The sequence below is a fragment of the Sinocyclocheilus anshuiensis genome, unplaced genomic scaffold (genome assembly GCF_001515605.1).
Source record: "Sinocyclocheilus anshuiensis isolate Anshui unplaced genomic scaffold, SAMN03320099.WGS_v1.1 scaffold1231, whole genome shotgun sequence".
Lineage (NCBI taxonomy): Eukaryota > Metazoa > Chordata > Actinopteri > Cypriniformes > Cyprinidae > Sinocyclocheilus > Sinocyclocheilus anshuiensis.
In genome coordinates this window covers 473,286-492,650 of record NW_015536698.1, presented here as the reverse complement: position 1 = coordinate 492,650, position 19,365 = coordinate 473,286, and the positions used below count along the sequence as shown (strand labels likewise).

Here is a 19,365-nt window from a genome sequence, read left to right as displayed (position 1 = left end):
ACACATTTCATTACACCAAATACACAAAATAATGTTATTTTTAGCAACATCATATGACCCCTTTAAATGAGTGGTTTTTTTTAACTGTAAACATGAAATGTGGAGTTATCTGCTTTTGCCAAAAAACGACTCTTGGAGTCAGGGCCAGCCCAGGCTCTGTTGGTGCCCTAGGCGAGATTTTAGATTTCCCCCACCCTAAAATAGTAAAATACTAAAATAGTCTAACAGACAACAAAGGCAACAAAATAAAGGCTACATTTTGTAATTTATTTGTAGATGTTAGCCAGCTAGTTAGTCTAATTAGCATACCCATACCTTTCATTTAGAATTTTGTGCATACAGTGGAAAATGACATACTTAAACTTATTTAATTATTTCATTTTATGAATACTAGATTATAGTCCTAGTCATGGTCTTTTTCAAAAGACATGTAGACTCTTTTTGGTGAATTAAAAGCAAGCAGTAATTCTGTTATTGACACCATAAAATAAAATTAGTCATACCATGAAATAGAATTTTGGTCATACTGCCCACCCCTAGCTTAAAGGTTGTAATTGTGATGGCTGTGACAGATGAGCAGAGGTAAATGTGGTACCTTGTCGTAAGCCCCTGGCTGCACGCTCCCAATGCTCCGGCCGTCCAGGTGAGTCACTGAAAGCAGATGTCGTTGCGCAGGAGGAACATATGATTCAAGAGTCTTCAGTAGCCAATCATGCCTGTGCCGATCCACCTCATTACAGTGCAGGAGCCCTAAGAGTTCAATTTTATCACAAAAAATAAAAAAATGGTAAGGTACAACAAAAAGTAATTTACATTTAAATGGGGTCAGTTAATGAAAAACTGATTTCCATGTACTATTGCCATGTGCTATGAAAATGTACTGTAAGTTTTAGAAATGAGTTTCAGTTTTAGTCACCGAGTCAAAGAAATGGAGAACAGTTCATAAGGCTTTGGTATTATATAAGGTATTGTAAAAAGTAAAGTATTGTGAAATTTTATTACAATTTAAAATAACTGATTTCAATTGGAATATGTTGTTAAATATGATTTATTCCTGAAACGCAAACCTTCAGCAGCCATTACTCCAGTCTTCAGTGTTACATGATCCTTCAGAAAACATTCTGATATGCAGATTTTCTGCTCAAGAAACATTTCTTATTATCAATGCTGAAAAACATCTTTCTGCTTAATATTTTTGTGGAACCTGTTATTATTTTCAGGACTCTTCAATGAAGAGTAAGTTCAAAAGAACAGCATAAAGATGACACTAATATATATATATATATATATATATACACAGTATATATATATAATATAAAGATGACTCGATAATAAACCTAAAACCCATAAGTAAGCATCGTTGTTTTATTTAACAAGACATTAGCCAGTATAATCATAGAAATCTAAAGGTAAAGTAGTAAATAACAGCATATTGAATTCTAAGGGTCGGAGAGTACAATAGTACTTAAGTTGTATAATAATCATTATCTTTCACTTTGACAGACTGGGACGATGCTGCGATCTGGTCACTTAATTTTAATGAGTAATATCCCATGAATTATTCCACTGGACTACACGTGAAATCCCACATTTCTCTGTCCAAATCTTAGCTCATGTCTCTCTGTCTATTTTCGCATAGAAGATTTAAAACTGGATTTTATGCCCTTTTCTTCACCTCAAATCCCTCCTGGCATTCTTAACTTTAAGAAGGTTATATTAAAAAAAAAGAAAACAGTTACTCTAAAATGTAGTACTATTTCACAATAATACAGTTTTTACTGTATTGTTAATCAAATTAATGCAGTCTTGGTTTGCACAAGAGACTTCTTTCAAATACATTCAAAAATCTTACCAACCCCAAATATCTGAACAGTTTTGCAATGTGCATTATTAGTTATGTCTCATAACAGATCATTTCACAGACATGAATCATGGCCCTAGTCCTAAGTATTTTGTTGATTGCTCCAGACTAGGTTTGAAACTTACCAGGAGTGAATGTCTGTAATATGGCCAGACTTTTCGCTCCAGGAGCCGCACAAAGATCAAGCACATTCTCCCCTTCCTTCAAGTTCAAACTCAGTACTGGGAGAAGAGAGGCTGCGTTTAGGAGGAAGTACTGTTTTAACCAGCCGGGGTGGTGGCTTTGGGTGGGAATACGCACTGGATCTTGGTGAATAAAACACTGCAGGGGGATGTGTGCCGTCTGGGATTTAGGATGTGTCTGTGGAAGGAGGTTTGTGTATCCAAGCTCTGCGAGCCACTGCTTGAGGTTTGTAAGGTCACTGAAGCGATTAAGCAGTACACCGTATTGCCATGACAGTGGATTCAAAAGCACATCCCTGAAAACATCAAACATTTATGTAGGCTGTGCAGACTAGTTCTGGGATATAATGCACTTCTGTAAATCAGGTAAAATATTACATTTCCAGAAATCTAATATTTACAACAAAAAAGTGCTGTGGTAAGGGTACCATAGTACCAGTTAGTGAAAACAAGATTTTTAAACCATTACAGTACTTTACAGAATGACTATTAATAAATAAATAAACAAACATATTTCATACCTTGCACTATGCCACTGCTCTCCAAGCTCTTCACTGTACTGTGCATCGAAATGTTTCAGGACAGTCTTACAAACCTTCTTCTGGGGTTTAGATTTACACTGTGCTGCAAGCTGTTCAGATGAATAACGTTAACTATTTAAACACGGTTCAATAATTACAAATATATATATTTTTTTTTACAAATAAAAATATTTTTAAAACATTTAAATACGAGAATTAAACAAAATTGTAATTAAAGCAAATGTTAATTGTTAAAAAATATTTAAATGTTCCTCATATGAAGTCAAACATATATGATGATTAGAGATACTTAATATCTTTATAGTAACACAAACCGCTCACTGTATTAGTGACTGTGCGTTGACCATGAGACAAGGAGGGCAAAACGCACTTAAACGATTTCAGAAAAAGAAGAGGGCAGCTGAAAAATCCTTTAATGCAACATAATTTCGTCAAAAGCATCGATATGGGTACACCGGTATTTCTGAGTCTTTCGCGTTCCGCGGTAGTGATGTGTCGTTCGCGAACGAGCCGGCTCTAAGAGCTGATTCTTTGTAGCGAACGAGAAGAGCCGACTCCCGTCGGGGAGAGCCGACTCTTCAACCGGAGCCTTCTATTTTAGGCCAATTTAGCAATTGTGAATGGTTTGTGTGTTGGTAAGCAATTTTTGATTTAGTGTTATAAAAAAAAGCCTTATTTTTATGCATTTTTTCGTTCAGCTCAGAGTGATACTAAATTAAGAGCCATTTGGGAGCCGGCTCTTCTAAGGGAGCCGAGCCAAAAGAGCCGAATCTTTGAAAAGAGCCGAACTTCCGATCACTATTCCGCGGTCCGGCTTCTTACTGGTTCCCCCAGAAACGTGTATTACGATATTTGTTCCGTTTTTCAGTGTTTACAATCGGTTTCCGTTTAGCGTCAAGTATTCATTTTTATTTTATTAATGTGTTATGGGGCTACTTCTGTTAGCTAAATATGGGGGCAATAATACATAAGCAAGTATTAGACCTAATATGTGTAAGCATCGTAATGTTTTTTTTTTTTTTGCTATATAGCAACAATGGAAAGGTCTTTCTATTACATTATGGTTTTTCTATTACATTATGATTTTCTTTTCTATTTAAATGCACATTTCTTTTAGAAATTTATATAATTATATACTCGGAACTCATGCAAGCCAAAAATAAGTCGATCCCTAATTAACCTTCACTGAAGGTTAACTCATCCTCACTCTCATCACATGGAAGAGCTAACTCTGCACTCTTCCTATTGGCCTTTCCATAAAATATTGCTGTATTCATTTTCTAAAAAGAAGAAATAATTTTGTTATTTACACATAAATTCAACTATACTATAAATCACTGCAATCATATTATTGATGCTACTATCTATAAAAAAAAATCACAATGGGGAAATGCATTGCTGCAATTCCACTGTGGTACAGTATTTTCTTAATTTACAGTAAAACTATGCTAGACAAAGTTAAATTATGAATAGGAAAGTCTAATTTACTTAACAAAGATGCTGCAAAAAAAAATGTAGAAAATCCCCCTTGAGAAGAGATGTTTAGAAATGAGGTTAATAGAGTGATTTCTGGAGCACTTCAACAGGTGTCTTCCGTGTGAGGGACATTCAAATGTCATGTGACTTAAAAACAGCACATCATTGTTTACCTTAAGGCCTGCCCTTTTAATTCCCATAGTGCAATATACAGGATTTTTTTTGTTTTTTAGAATAAAATAGAAATTAATTCTTGCCATATGCCAATTTTGTACCATAAAGGGTTAACTTTATTTCTGTCTTTTGATGTCATTGTTTACATTGAATACTTTATTTTATGCCTTTTCTTATGCATCCTTTACCTTAAGAATGTAACTTTTAAGAAAATATACATACCATCTTTACAGTTCATCTTTTACAACAATTTTCCACTGATAATTGTTGCCAATGTTACAACCCTTGCTTAACTTATGATATCAACAAACAAGGATCAAAAGCTTGCATAAGTTTTTGTTTTATCAGAATACATAGCTACATTTGAATGTCTGTCAAAGGAGAAATGTAGAAAGTGTGGTTGAAAAAAAAATGTTATAAGCATGATGGTATAAGCTACAACTGTACATTTCCTGCCTGGCACCACCCTCTGCTACTTATACCCAGTGATGGGAAGGTTACTTTGGAAATGCAATAGGTTGCAGATTACAAGTTACCCTATTTAAAATGTTATAAGTAGTGTAACTATTTCAGTTACTTTATTAAAGTAATGTAACGGATTACATTTGATTACTTTTCTCAATGTCTAATGTTTTCAACTGTTAGTCATTTTCAAACATTTAAACCAGGCAGGGTTAACATTACAGTAGTGCTGTACACCACAAACACACACAAACAACACCACAACCCCAATTCCAGAAAAGTTGGAAAGTTTTGTAAAATGCCGTAAAATCAGGAATCTGTGATTTGTTAATTACCTTTAACTTTTATTTGATTTGGAAAAGATTTCCAAAGTTTTCACTGACCAGCTTAAATGTATTTTGTAAATATAAACAAATGTTCATTTTGATGGCTGCAACACACTCCAAAAAAGTTGCGACAGGGGCAAAATAAAAGTGAAAAGGTTATAGAATATCCAAATTAAACTGTTTTGAAACAGTTTACAGTAAGCAGGTGAATTGGTAATGGAATTTAGGTATTTCACCAACTACCATAAATAATATTGTGGAAAGATTCTAGAGAAATCTCGGTCTGTGTTGGGCAAGGTGATGCCGCCGGGTTCTCTGGGCCAGAGCTCATCTCACATAGTCAGAAAGACAGTGGAAATGTGTGCTGTGGTCAGATGAGTCCATGTTTCAACTTGTTTCTGGGAAAAATAGATGTCGAGTTCTCAGTCACAAAGATCAAAGGGACCATCCAGACTTTCATCAGCGACTGATGCAGAAGCAAACATCTGTCACGGTATAGGGGTTGCAGTAGAGCAAACGGCATGGGTGACTGGAATACAGTATGTGCGAAAGTACCATTGACATGGAGGCATATATCGAAATTGTACAGAGACATATACTGCCATCAAGACGATGTCTTTCATGGGAAGTCTATGGTTATTAGATCAAGACAATGTCAGGTCTCATTCTGCATGTGCTACCACTGTGTGGTTTTGTAGATGCAGAATGAATGTGCTAGAATGGCCTGCCTGGAGTCCAGATCTGTCTCTCATTGAAAATGTATGACCAGACATGAAAAGGAGAATCAGACAATGACGATCATAGACTGCTGAGCATCTGAAGTGTTGTATCAAGTGAGATTGGACAAAAAATTTTGCTTGCAAAATTTTAACAATTAGTATCCTCAATTCCCAAATAACTAAACATTGTAATTAAAAGGAAAGTTGATGTGACAGTGTTAAACATGCCTCTTTTGGAGTGTGTTGCAGCCATCAAAATCGAAATTTGTTTATATTTACAAAATAAATTTTAGTTGGTTTAAATTTAAAAATTTTCTTTGTACTTTAATCAATTAAATAAAGGTTAAAGAGAATAAACAAATAACGTATTCTCGATTTTATGGCATTTCACAAAATGTCCCAACTTTTCTGGAATTGGGGTTGTAATTACGGTCAGACTTTCAAAATCCTTCATGACTTGAATGAAGAATATAATAATTTAATTTGAAAGCACAGCCACCACAAAATTATACTTACTTTGAGATCATATTGAGGTAAAATACAGATTTAAAATCATAACATGAAATAGTTTAATAGCTATGATGCTGTTTTTTTAAATCAAATCTTTGCATAGCTATGACAGGAAACACTGGATTCTAACAATGCCTTGGAAAACAAACAGTTAATCTTAAAAAATAAAGCATATACATAAACCCAAATAGGAAATAAAACAGTTATCGAATACGCATGTGTCCTTTTCTCTGTACTAAACTCCTGAAACATTGATGTCTCATATTTTAAAGCACTCACTGCAATTTATTAAGGAAATCAATTAAATCTGTATGTGGGGGTGTGATGTAACCCCCTTTGTAATCATAAACATTTTCATAAGTAACTGTAATTTAATTACACATTTTTTCTCAGTAACTGTAACTGATTGCAATTACATTTATTTTGTAATTAAATTACATAATTCTGTTACATATAACTAGTTACTCCCCAACACTGCTTATATACTTACCAACGAAGGAAATATATGCAATTAGAGTAGTAAAAGGTGGGAGAGCATTGCTAGAATGTCTGGTTGTATTGCAATCGGTAGCAAATTAATGTTGATTTTAAATCAAAATTTGTTTGCACATAGTTTGCAACAGAAAGCATTTAATAACAGTAGGTTACACTTGAAAGTGTTACAAAATAGATGCATGTGCTTTGAACCTAGAATGTACCACGTCTTTTATCCTTTCCTTGACCATGACTAAAATTAAATCATTCGAAATGACCAGTCAGCAGATTTCAGCCGTCCTCTCTAGGGGAAGTCATGGCCTAATGGTTAGAGAGTCGAACTCGTAACCCAAAGGTTGCGGGTTCGAGTCTCGTACCGGCAGGGATTGTAGATTGTAGGGGAGTGAATGTACAGCGCTCTCTCCCACCGTCAATACCACGACTGAGGTGCCCTTGAGCAAGGCACCGAACCCCCAACTGCTCCCTGGGCACTTCAGCATAAATGGCTGCCCACTGCTCTGGGTGTGTGTTCACGGTGTGTGTGTGTGTTCACTGCTGTGTGTGTGCACTTTGGATGGGATAAATGCAGAGCACTAATTCCAAGTATGAGTCAACATACTTGGCCACATGTCACGTCACTTTCACTTTCACTATACTGTGACAATTAGAAGACCACTGATGAATAAACATCTCATCCTAAAGGCCTTAATGACTATCAGCACCTCTGTGTCTTTAGGATTTCCAAATGGTATTTTTGGTAAGGAAGAGTGGGTTGTAACAAGGTTATCTATATATATAGATCTGATAAATAGATCTGAATTTATACAATGATCTGCTTTATCGTGGGCACACTATTTCTGCATTAGTTTTGATCTTGGTATGATATTAGTTTCCATTAGTGTCTTAAAACATTTTCATACATTCCTTACATTATTATATTATAATATTTATTTTAATAGGACTTTACCAGCATGTTGATTTCTGCAGCTTTCCTTCTCTTTGTGTTGTTTGCTGTAAATGGAGATTCTGAAAGTAAATGAACCAATTTCCTTTAGTTTTTGCATCTGTTCAATCTACAGATAATGAGGAGGTTTATATTTCCAGTTCAACTACTATATATTAATTGCTCCTTCTTTGCAGGACCTGGAGAGCTTATAATAGTCCCACTGACTGGAAGAAGTTTGACAGACAATCAGAGAAACATTGTGGATTTTTTTTTTCATCAGTTATTTAAGAAAGTGAAAATTTAATATATTCTACTCATAATATATAAACAAATCTGTTTCAAGCCTTTTTTTTAAACATTGACAATTACAGCCTACAGCTCAAAAGGGAAATAACAAATCTCAAAATATTAGAATATGTCATTTTGAGTTTTAATTAGAATATTTCATTTCAAGATTAAATTACTGGGTAGCTCTCAGTCTAGTTCAGTACACTCAACTGCCGAATTGACAGTTGTCCAGAAGATGATCATCGTCACCCTCCACAAGGAGGTATAGGCCACAGAAGGTCATCGCTGAAAGGGCTGGCTGTTTACAGAGTGCTGCATCGAAGCATATTCATGGAAAGCTAGGAAAAGGTGCACAAGCAACAGGGATGACCTTGGGAACTTGGAAGAGCTTCACAAGGAGTGATCTGAAGCTGGAGCCAGCGCATCAAGATCCATCATGCACAGACATCTTCAGGAAAAGGGCTACAACGGTAACATTCCTAGTACCAAGCCCCTCCTGAACCAGAGACAACGTCAGAAGCATCTTACCTGGGCTAAGGAGAAAAATAACTGGACTGTTGCTCAGTGGTCCAAAGTCCTTTTTTCAGATGAAGGTTAAATTTGCATTTGATTTGGAAATCAAGGTCCTAGAGTCTTGCAGGAAGAGTGGAGAGGCACAGAATCCATGTTGCTTGAAGTCCAGTCAGAAGTTTCTGCAGTTGGTGATGATTTGGGGTGCCATGTCTTCTGCTAGTGTTGGTCCGCTGTGTTTTATTAAGTCCAAAGTCAGCAAACCCATCTACCAGGAGATTTTAGAGTTCTTCATGCTTCCATCTGCTGACAAGCTTTATGATGAGTTTCCTTTTCCAGCAGGTCAGCACCTGCCCACAGTGCCAAAACTACTACTAACTGGTTTGGCTGACCATGATATTTCTGCTTGATTGGCCAGCCAACTTGCCTGACCTGAACTTCTTAGAGAATCTATGGCATATTATCAAGAGGAAGATGAGAAACAACCAACCCAGCAATACAGACAAGCTGAAGGCTGCTTTTAAAGCAACTTGGGCTTCAATAACACCTCAGCAGTGCCAAGCAGGCTGATCATCTCAGTGCCACCCCACATTGATGTAATTCTTGCTAAAAAAAATCTCGACCAAATATTGTGCATAAATGAACATACTTTTCAGAATTTGAACATTTCTGTATTGTAAATTCTTTTTTGATTGGCCTTAGGAAATATTCTAATATTTTATTTTTAAGATACTGGATATTTGATTTTCATGAGTTGATTTTTAAGCCTTCTTGTAATTAATCTATAATATATTAAAAAGTTTCATTTTTTGATTTAAATTACGAAAAATGTATTTATTTATTTGAGATGCACCTGTATGTAAACAAATGAATGCTCTTCTACTGATAAATACAGAGTTCTGGCATGAAACTCTAGATGGCGCAGTCCGATAGGTCTAACTCAATCTAATGACATCGTTATCATATGGCACAGCTGATTGGTTCTCTCCTGTATCGGTAGCCAATGAGCTCGCTGCTCAACATTCAAATATATGATTAGTGCTTGCAGTAGCAGTTGCACCTAGTGGTGTGCAGAGCGAGGCTTCATGAAACACTGAAACAGTCGAAGCAAATGTGCCGAGGCTTCGAAACAATTCGACACCTGTCTCTACGGTGACATCTAGTGGTCATTTTGAAGTATTGCTCTGAAACAGCATTGACAGCGAATCAGTTAAGCGAATTGACGAATTATAGCATATATGTTGTGCTTGGGTTTACCAAGCACAACATATATGCTGAGTTGGGGGAGTGATTAGTGTGCACGACTGGCATGTTGTCAGAACCTGTCACTTTAGGTTCGAATCTGGGTGAAGCATAAATATAATTATAAAAAATACTTGAAAGTTGTGTTTTTATTGTTCTGTTCTTGTAATGTGTTGTAACAGCTCTCTGACAACTGAATGAACTCTTTGTGAATATGTTATTCTGGTCATGAAAAAAATTACATTAATAAAAGACCACAACGCCTGGCATTTTTTACATATAAAGATTTTTATTTAAATATATTAATTGTTCTGCTGCATTAACTCCACTTTTATACTTTGCGGGAGTTAGGTTAAGACAGATGTGCGATTGAGTGGTTTGTTCCCGACCTTGTCAATCAAAAGCAGATTCGGGTCTCGAAACATTTGTGAAACTCCCCGATGATTTGTATTGCCTTAGTCACGTGACGTGGGTGTTTCGAATCACACTTCGGAGCAGTGTTTCGAAACATCTGCGCTTCGGGATCTCGACACTGCGTCAGCCATCCCTAGTTGCAGCTTGCTACAGAAAACCTTCACCTTCCCCAGCTCCACCTGTATAGATCTGCTACGAGGTGATTCATGTACGCTATATGGGTGTTATTTCATGTATGTTATATTTGCAGCAGCAATATTTCTTACATGCTCACAGCAGCGTGTTGTGGATGTATTGGCAGTAGCAAGTCTTGGTACTTACTCTGCCGCAGCAGCAGCAGCGTAGCAGATCTATTCCGCCAAGACCAAATACATTAACATTGTCATGTACGTGCCAATCCCTCCGAGAGTTGTCGTGACAAAAATAACTATTTGAAAACAATGTGTTAACAGCAAAGGACACCTTACATCGGTCCACAAACCAATCATTAACAATTTTCTTAAGACCTTTGTGCAAAAACAAGCTCCTCGAATCAACAAAATCTGGATTGGTGGTCATTATGCAACTCAGGCATTTTTTTTTTCTCTTTAAAATATTAGACCAACGTATCATTATATACAACTCAGTATTACAGGTGATACTAATACTGCTAACATTGTTGGCAATTGTGTAATAATGTTGGAAGAATTGCTTTTGCAATTTAGATTTGCTGGAAAGGTGCAAGCTGCAGTAATCGTCTTGATTTTGTCTGTTACAAAATGGTTGACATAGCAATAATTGACTGGTCAATTATCTAAAATCTCATATCTGACAATCTCAGATTTCCAAACTCTTCTCCAAATCATACTAAGTGTAACAAACATACTTGTCCTGAATTTTTATACCATACTTGCATATATATATATATATTCAACCTTTTTCCTTTTGCCATCATACAATGAACACAGTTCAGCTGCCTAGTTGAAAACAACCCATGATACCATGATGGTGTAGTTAGGGCATCTACCAGCAGAGGGTGATGCTTTTTTTTTTCTTCCAAAATGTGTGACACTGAGATGTGTTGAGGTAGAATGAACATAACTGAGTAGAAATTGTTTCTCTGAGTCGAAAGCCAAAAATTATAAAATACGATCTTTATTTCTTAAGAATCTGATTTCTGTTCCACCTGTGATTTCCTTTTGGAATAATTTGTTTGTTAACCTTAATTGGGAAAAAATCTGCTCTACAGCAAAAATTCTTTCTCACAAAGTGAAAGAACTTTCTTTTAAGTTCATACACAGGTTCGAATCCTGTAAAGAAGTTTATACAAAGATTTAAATCTGACATCGAGCTAACATGCTCTTTTTGTTCGAATTCTGAAGAAACTGTGGTACACTTATTTTGGTCATGTCACTACACTCAGAAGCTTTGGGATGATATTGGTGTGTTTGTCAAGTGTAAGATTTTGCCAGGCTTCTCAGTACATATGAGAAACATTATATTTGGGTATTATGACTCAGACCCCACAAACGAAAATATATGTTTTGTTATTAATTTAATATTTTTTCTAAGCAAATTTCACATTCACAAATGCAAATTTTCCAACTGTAAACCTGTCTTCCTAAAAGAAATGGAAAATTATTTGAATGTAATTTCAGTATCTACTAATAAGAAAGCTTAAGAACTGTTAGGATTTGCTCTGCCTTTGATCTCTTCATGTGATCATGTTTAGATGATGACCCTCTTACCTTTATTTTTATTTTATTCTTTTTTTGTGCTTTGTTTCTATTTTTATTTTTGTGGCTGATATTATGTGATGTATGCTTATTCTTCTGTATGTTCCCGTTCTCTGCAATAAAAAAAATAAAAAATAAATAACTGAGTAGAAATATACATTTTTATAATATATTTAATTTGACATTCATATTAAATGTGAACTGGGTACAAAAGAAGCAGGTACTGAAAGCAGAGCAAACTTGATGAAACGTCAACTAAATATTAGTGTGGGGGTAAAATACAAAACAAAACAAACAATGTGAAATATAAAAAAAATGGCAATAGCATCAAATAAATATGCAAGCAGCATTTACAATATATGACATCATACATTAAAATATGTATATATATTGGAGGTTGACCATTGTTACACCTACAGTGGAATCTCTTATCTGTAAATCACGAAATTATACTCATCATCTTTCAGAATCTTTTGCTCCATTAAAGCAAGATGTACTGTATGTGAGAATAAAATGCTGTTTCAAACTCAATAATGAGCTTGCACAAACATTTCACATCACATTCAAAAGTTCACCTTCTCACGAGCTCTGTATATGCTGCTGGTGCTATTTGAGAGTATGAATGTCATTCTCAAAATTAAGACAGCGTAGTGTATAAACCTATAAATGCTGCTGAGAAAAAAAGACCATCTGATACATTAAAGGCAAAGTGTGTCACAATTAACTGCACATTATATATGCACAAGAGCTTAAGATATGTATGTGGACCATCCCATAAAAACATTTTTGTACAATTTCAAGTACACAAATTTAAACTTTGATGTATTTGAATACATTTCAATTCTCTTAAAAATATGTCTGTGATATACTTTCCACAAAAGAAGTCTCAATTGAGTTTCAAATGTCTATTAATACTGATTTTAAGTATTTTGATCAAAATAAGACAAACAGCTCTAAAGAAAGTAAAATATTGAACCGTTTTAAATTTAAGCACATTATCTGAACAGTGAATGTCCTTGTCCCCCATCTCAGACGTTGCTTGAGGTCATGTGATCCACCTGGGTTTGTCGATTGGGTATCAGTTCCTCACTTATGGGCAATCTGCATAGTTTGCTACACTGCCCGTGCTTGAAGATAAGAACAAAACAATACTTTGATTGGTTGGGACCCTTGAGAATTGTAAACCAGTCAGGGGGGAAGCAGAGGTAGTGTTAGGAAATTACATCATGAGTATCGCTGTTCGGCCTCTGCCTAATTGCTACAGGTGGGAGAGGTTTGCCATAGAAATCTGCCAATGAAAGAGAGTAATGGAAAAAAAAAAAGATTTAGGTCAGCAATGTCCTTTTTTTTAAAAAAGGATCAGCTAACTTCTACTTACTAAAAGGTTACACTACATCATTAAATTAATAGATCAAAATGAGACACTGCCTGGTTTAACATTCAGAAGAGGACATAGAACATTACATGCAGCATTCAGAATGCCCAAAATGTTTCCTGTAAGCATCAGGAAAACAAATAACACACATTAGCCACAGCGAAGGAAGTGAGGTGTTAAGGAGATCATGCTAGTAGCATTTATTAGGCACAGTATCAAGGTGGATGGTTGTGGTATTTCTTTTGACAGATGATTGTACAGGAAGGATGTGGCTGAGGCTTGCTGTATGGATGAAGAGAAAAAAAGCTTTAAAAACAAAATTATGGGAGACAATTACATGGTTAGGAAACAGAATAGGGGGGAAAAGAATGTTAGTGATGCGCTTGCTGGTTGACATGCTGGACGGGACAGATGGCAATGAACCAACAATTACCAGAATGTCTTGTATCTCCAAGAGGCTCAAGTTTGGGGAGCCTAGAAACTTTAGGAGTAGCCCATCCAACTAAAACAAAGAAAAGTTTTAGCTGTGAGAGTCATTAACATGAAGCAACAAAAGGAAAAACTAGGCCAAATCGGTGGTTAAAATGAGACAAATCTGGCAAACATTTGACTATGAAAATCCAACAGCAAATGATAGAAAAAAAGTTTCTCTGACTTCCTTGAAGTCTTGTGCTGCAGAACATATACACCACTGCAATGTGTTTACAGCAGGCCTGCAATTTACTATAATGCATAATTAATAATCTGCTTAATTAGGTTAAATTAAGTATTAATAATATATGCTATCAAAAGAAAAGTTGCAAAATGCAAATAGATGTAGAATGTTCCACATGAACACACACATTCCCTCTTCTGAACATAACAGTATTTTACTATGCTTTTTCCTGTAGTTATATTAAAGCTACACAATGTAACTTTTACGGGTTAAATAATAAAACAGCATGTTCCTCCTGAAGAATGCCTTTTTTTTTTTTTTTGGTTGTGCTTTGGCTTTGCTCCTCTGCACAGATGAATGTGTCTCAAAGCACCAGTGTACATATGAATACAGGACATCTTATACAAATTGTATATTATACAGATATACAAGTACACTAACCACAACCAGAGCTACCAATCATTATTATATCAGTGTATTTCGGTAATGACATTGTTTGGAAAATTGATTTTTTGCACACTTTCATTATAGCATTTTGCCTTAATGGGAAAATAAATGGGCTGCTCTTTATTTTTATTGGGTTTCAATTATTATAGGTAATTTAAAACCTAAACTTCATGTACAACAACGTTTGATTGCACTCCCTTTGGCATGCATGTGTTGCACACCTCTTGGCATTCATGTGCAGCCTATGAAATATCAGAAGTATTTAAAGTTGAATGACTACAGCTACATGCATGGTACAAGGATTAGTTGTTTTACAAAATGGAAATATTTGCATTATAAGAACCGTAATATTACAGTATCATGTTACATAACAGTATGTATATGTATATGTATGTCTTGATGAAAACCTTCAAAACACAATGAGCACAAGCAATCTGTCAAAGCAGCTGGCATGGCAATGAGGCCACATTAAACTGTATTCTTATGGCGTTCTTTGAAGCGTTTAATATAAAGTGCTCTTGTGCTTGTGTTGTACAGTTTTTTTCTGCTGCAGCTCAGCCCCTGGCCTCAACTATTTTTCAAATGTGTGTGTGTGTGTGTGTGTGTGTGTGTGTGTGTGTGTGTGTGCGCGTGTGTGTCTTTAAAAGGAATCCTTATTCCTATTGCAAATGGACATCACTGACAAAGGTCCTCAGTGTAAAGACTAAAGACCGTTGTACATTGAAATTTTATCAATTAGTTGTTAATGTCTGAGAAACAAGTTGTAAAAGACACATTCCTACCTGGCAAGGGAGGAGGAGTGGGGCTTTTGGGTGCTGCTTCTTCCACTCTGAGAGGGTCGACTCTGTGCTTACGTTTCAATCGTAATTTCCTAGTTTTCTTTTTGGTCTGGTCCACTGCTCCTGATCAAAAGTGACAGAGACATTGAAATCACTTCATCCACTCCAAGAAATCGCAGAGGTAAATAGGTTCTTCATGCATTATAATAGCAAAAGCTTGTATTTGAAATGAACTGACAATAATATAATAAACCTTTACCCACTTATTACTCTTGGTGTGATGGAGCCCTTTTGAGGAATACGAGGTACTACCTGATTCTGTGCTCTCCGGGGTCTGTCTCTCGGTCTCTTCATCCTCCTCCTCTTCATCATCCTCCTCATCTTGAAGGACTGTCTGTTCTTGCACACTGCCCAGCTCGCCATTTTCTCTCTGTCTTTGCATCTCTTTCTCTTTGTTTAATCTGTCTTCATTCTGGGATTTTTATATGAATTTAGTATTTATATCTTAATGATTTCATCCAACGTGCATTTAAAAGAAACATTGTGATAACTAACCTCATTAAAAACATTGTTTATTGGCTGGAATGGGTTGAGCATGTTGACATCATCTAGCTCCTCCTCTTTCAATGCCCTTCCTTCTTGCTCTGCCTCTTCTCGCTCCTGTCTGTCTCTGTCAGTAAAAAACATTGTCATCAAACTGTTGTTTGCATTTTGAACACTGTAAAGTAATGAAGAAACGAAGTAGAGACAGGTCGTTTCTTCATTATTGTGACATACATCTGACAAAAACAGATAATCGAAAAAAAAAAAAAAAAAATGTGGGGTGGTAGGGCTGAAAACATCATCAGCAGCCATTTAAAAATGGATGTTCCCCAGAGTTCTGTTCTGAGCCCTCTTATATTCAAATGATTGTGAGCTTTTAGTCAGTTGATCGAGGGGCAAGGTTTAAGCAGACTAAAAGATCAGAGAAGTCTGACATATGTCACCAGAGAGAAATCTACCATTTACACCAGAGGATTGAGTTTAGATTAAAAATTATGACAAAAAAAAGAAAGAAAAAGAAACACATACATGGATGAATCTTTCACAATAATATTTATATTTCGTAAATATTTCATATTAAATTTATATTTCATGCCAACTTTAGTTCCTTTGCAGTAAAACATAGAAAAAAAAACAATTTGAAAAACACTCAAAGTGAAAAAATAAAAATAAATAAAAAACTGATATAAATGCAAATAAAACCAGCTCAGTTGATATGAAATGTAGTCTAGTTCTGAAATTATTATCTAACTACTGTATACTATTTTCAATGACTATGCCACTAACGTCATTGACTCCTGACCAGTGTTGGACAAGTTACTCTGAAAATGTAATCAAATTACTGATTACTGATTACTCCTTTTAAAAGTAATCACGTTACTGTTCTGATTACTTTATTTCAAAAGTAATTAGTAACTGGTCACATTACTAGTTACGTTACTTTTTTCTCCATGAATTTATGAAATCCCAGCATACACGCTCCCGATAAATATTTGTTATTAAAGCAACAACATTCACAGAACACTATCATTTTTAACTAAAGCAAGCGGCTGCTGCATGCATGGTTTGGCATGGCAGAATGCCAGCAAAGAGCGCTGCATTTATAATCTCTAAAAGACATCTCAGTTCATCGCAATCTCATAAATCTCTGTTAAAACACCATAAATATATGCATAATGAATCTTTCATAATGTCTACAATTCGTGTGTTATAATGAGAGGATTCGTGAGCACGCAAATTTCAGCACTGCATTGCTCAACGCTGCAAACACGTGTTATAGCCTAAATAGAAAGTCTACATACGCTTGAACCTGTTAATCGGTTATATTTTATATTAGTTCATGTTGCTTTTGTGCAATAGATGAATAACAATTTATTTCTTTTAGATATTTTATGTTTAGATATTTCTATTTTGCGGGAGTCCCGTGAATCATTTTATTCTCCCGCATCCCGCACACACACGAGTGTCTACCCGCCCGCACCAGCGCTCGCCCATCTTGTCCCGCACCGCACTCTGTTGCGTCGGGTCTCGCGGGAGCAGGTCTCTAATCCACTGGCACTTGACTCGACAGTGCGTGTGCTACATCCTTTTTACAATCTCTAGATTATAAAACACTGCATTCTGTCAGCAATGTAACGTGGCAGTAACGTATAGAGACCTCGGCTTGTAACTATACTCTAATTACTATTTTGAAAATTATAATGCGTTAAATTACTCCGTTACTAAAAAAGTAATCAAATTACAGTAACGCGTTACTAAGTAATGTGTTACTGCTCCTGACATATCTGGAAAAGAGGGATCAGCATGACAATCTGAGTGAAAAGTCTTGTCAGCTCACTGACCTCTCCTCTCTGATCCGCCGGACTCTCTCTGCTCTTTCCTTCTTGTCTTGTTCTTCCTGAGCCTTCTGCTCAGCTGTATCTTTTTGCACACGTTCTGAAATTGCCTCGTAGTCCTTGGCAATGTTATTCAGGAGCCAGTTAAGGCCATTCTTGATGGATTTGTCAACCTTCTTACCATAACCCAGCACTGCAGAACAGGGTTCCTGAGAGTAAAGGAAACAATGTTTAGCTCAGTTTTATATGAATGGTTTGCAACATCTCTGCCAAAAGAATGTGATGAGTTTGATTAAATTTTAACCAGTTAAAAGTAAACAATAAATAAAGAAAGAAAAATTCACAGACTTGGGGTTTCCTCTTTGATTAAAAACTCAAACCAGACTCTGATAAATATAAACTGTGTTGAAATATTAACTCACAATCTGACAGAGGCATTTATTCTCGTTGACAAGCTTCTCCAATGACAGGGTCTCAATGATATCTGCTTCAGCCAATGCCCCATCTTGGTCCTGTTTATTAGCCAGTCTGCAAGCCAATTAGAAGGAAAGAGCTGGTCACTAGGTGTGCAGGTCACTAGGTAAGCTGTCACAAACAAATGACCTGAGGTCTGCTAACTGAATAATTAGCCTTGTGTTAAAGAGCACTCTTGACTTATTAGCACACTTAACACGCTATATTTAGTCAAGGACTTCATCTGCTGCTCACTCCCTCAGTTAATTGGACCCACTGCAGCTTGTCTAACGCCCCAACAGATATACAGATGATGTATTGCACATTTATTGCACACCGCCCTGTTCCACTTGGACTACAAGCAGGAATTATGTAAGGATGCGATGCTCTTCACTGATTACAGCTTGACATTCATCAAAGTCTCCAGGCTCATCAGCAAACTCAAGGTCTTCGCTCTAAACTCCTTCATATTTCTGACAGGCAGGCAATGTTGGCGAGGGAGGGCTGTAAACATTATCAGCAACCATTTAAAAATGGGTGTTCCCAAGGATTCTGTTCTGAGCTTTCTTCTATTCTCCCTTTTAAAAACACAGCTCTGCGGTTTTAAGCAGTTCCAACTTCATCATGGTTTTTGCTACTGTGCTGACACAGTTTTGGTAGGTCTAAGGCCAGTTGCATAAACTTAGCCTCTATGTTAAAATTGTGTCTTAAAGGGTTAGTCCACCCAAAAATGAAAATTAGCCCATGAATTACTCACCCTCAAGGCATCCTAGGTGTATATGACTCTTCTTTCAGACAAATCCAGTCGGAGTTATATTAACAATTGTCTTTGATCTTCCAAGCTGTTTAATGGCAGTCAGCGGGTGTTGCAGTGCATCAGTCTAAAAGAAGTTAAATAAAGCGCATCCATCCATAATATAAAAAAGTCCCTCACACGGCTCCGAGGGGTGAACAAAGGCCTCCTGTAGCGAATCGATGCGTTTTTGTAAGAAAAATAACCATATTTAAAACGTAATAATCAATTTAATCTAGCTTGCGCTCACTGTTGTAAACGGAAGCAGCTCCAGGCGGATGACGTAGGACGCCGGCGTTGCGCATGAGCCGCTCATAAGTGACGAACGTGGAAGTGCAGGGGAGAGATCAAAACAAAACAATGGTCACTAATTACAAAACGAGGATTTGCAAAGAAGAGTGTCGGAGGATTTCGATATAAGCCAAGAGGAGACTGGTTTTCCTTTGCTAAAGTAAGGAAACTTTGCTTCCTGTACAAAGCTCCTGTAAACAAACGTTGGTTTTCACAAGACTCACCGGCACATGCGCAACGCCGACATCTTACGTCATCCTCCCGGAGCTGCTTCCGTGTACAACTGTTGGCACAAGCTAGATTAAAGTGATAATTAATTTTGAATATGGATATTTTTCTTACAAAAACGCATC

At 36.4% G+C, this 19,365-nt stretch overlaps 2 protein-coding genes across 2 annotated transcripts in view; both read right to left on the bottom strand.

Moving 5' to 3' along the window:
- LOC107655057 (putative methyltransferase NSUN3) overlaps positions 1–3,083 on the bottom strand; it is a 21,410-nt gene extending 18,327 nt beyond the window's left edge. The window contains exons 1-4 of the mRNA XM_016442452.1: positions 2,907–3,083; positions 2,565–2,674; positions 1,987–2,339; positions 596–750 (exon numbers count right to left, since the gene is read on the bottom strand). Of these exons, the coding sequence (XP_016297938.1) occupies positions 596–750; positions 1,987–2,339; positions 2,565–2,674; positions 2,907–3,026 (738 nt within the window). The 5' untranslated portion in view covers positions 3,027–3,083. The remainder of the gene's footprint in view (positions 1–595; positions 751–1,986; positions 2,340–2,564; positions 2,675–2,906) is intronic.
- An 8,786-nt stretch (positions 3,084–11,869) lies between these two features.
- The window catches only part of arl13b (ADP-ribosylation factor-like 13b), a 13,796-nt gene continuing 6,300 nt past the window's right edge, over positions 11,870–19,365 (bottom strand). Inside the window, exons 4-11 of the mRNA XM_016442043.1 lie at positions 17,898–18,003; positions 17,482–17,684; positions 15,653–15,767; positions 15,410–15,569; positions 15,101–15,220; positions 13,650–13,718; positions 13,065–13,129; positions 11,870–12,968 (exon numbers count right to left, since the gene is read on the bottom strand). Coding sequence (XP_016297529.1) covers positions 12,870–12,968; positions 13,065–13,129; positions 13,650–13,718; positions 15,101–15,220; positions 15,410–15,569; positions 15,653–15,767; positions 17,482–17,684; positions 17,898–18,003 — 937 coding nt within the window. The 3' untranslated portion in view covers positions 11,870–12,869. The remainder of the gene's footprint in view (positions 12,969–13,064; positions 13,130–13,649; positions 13,719–15,100; positions 15,221–15,409; positions 15,570–15,652; positions 15,768–17,481; positions 17,685–17,897; positions 18,004–19,365) is intronic.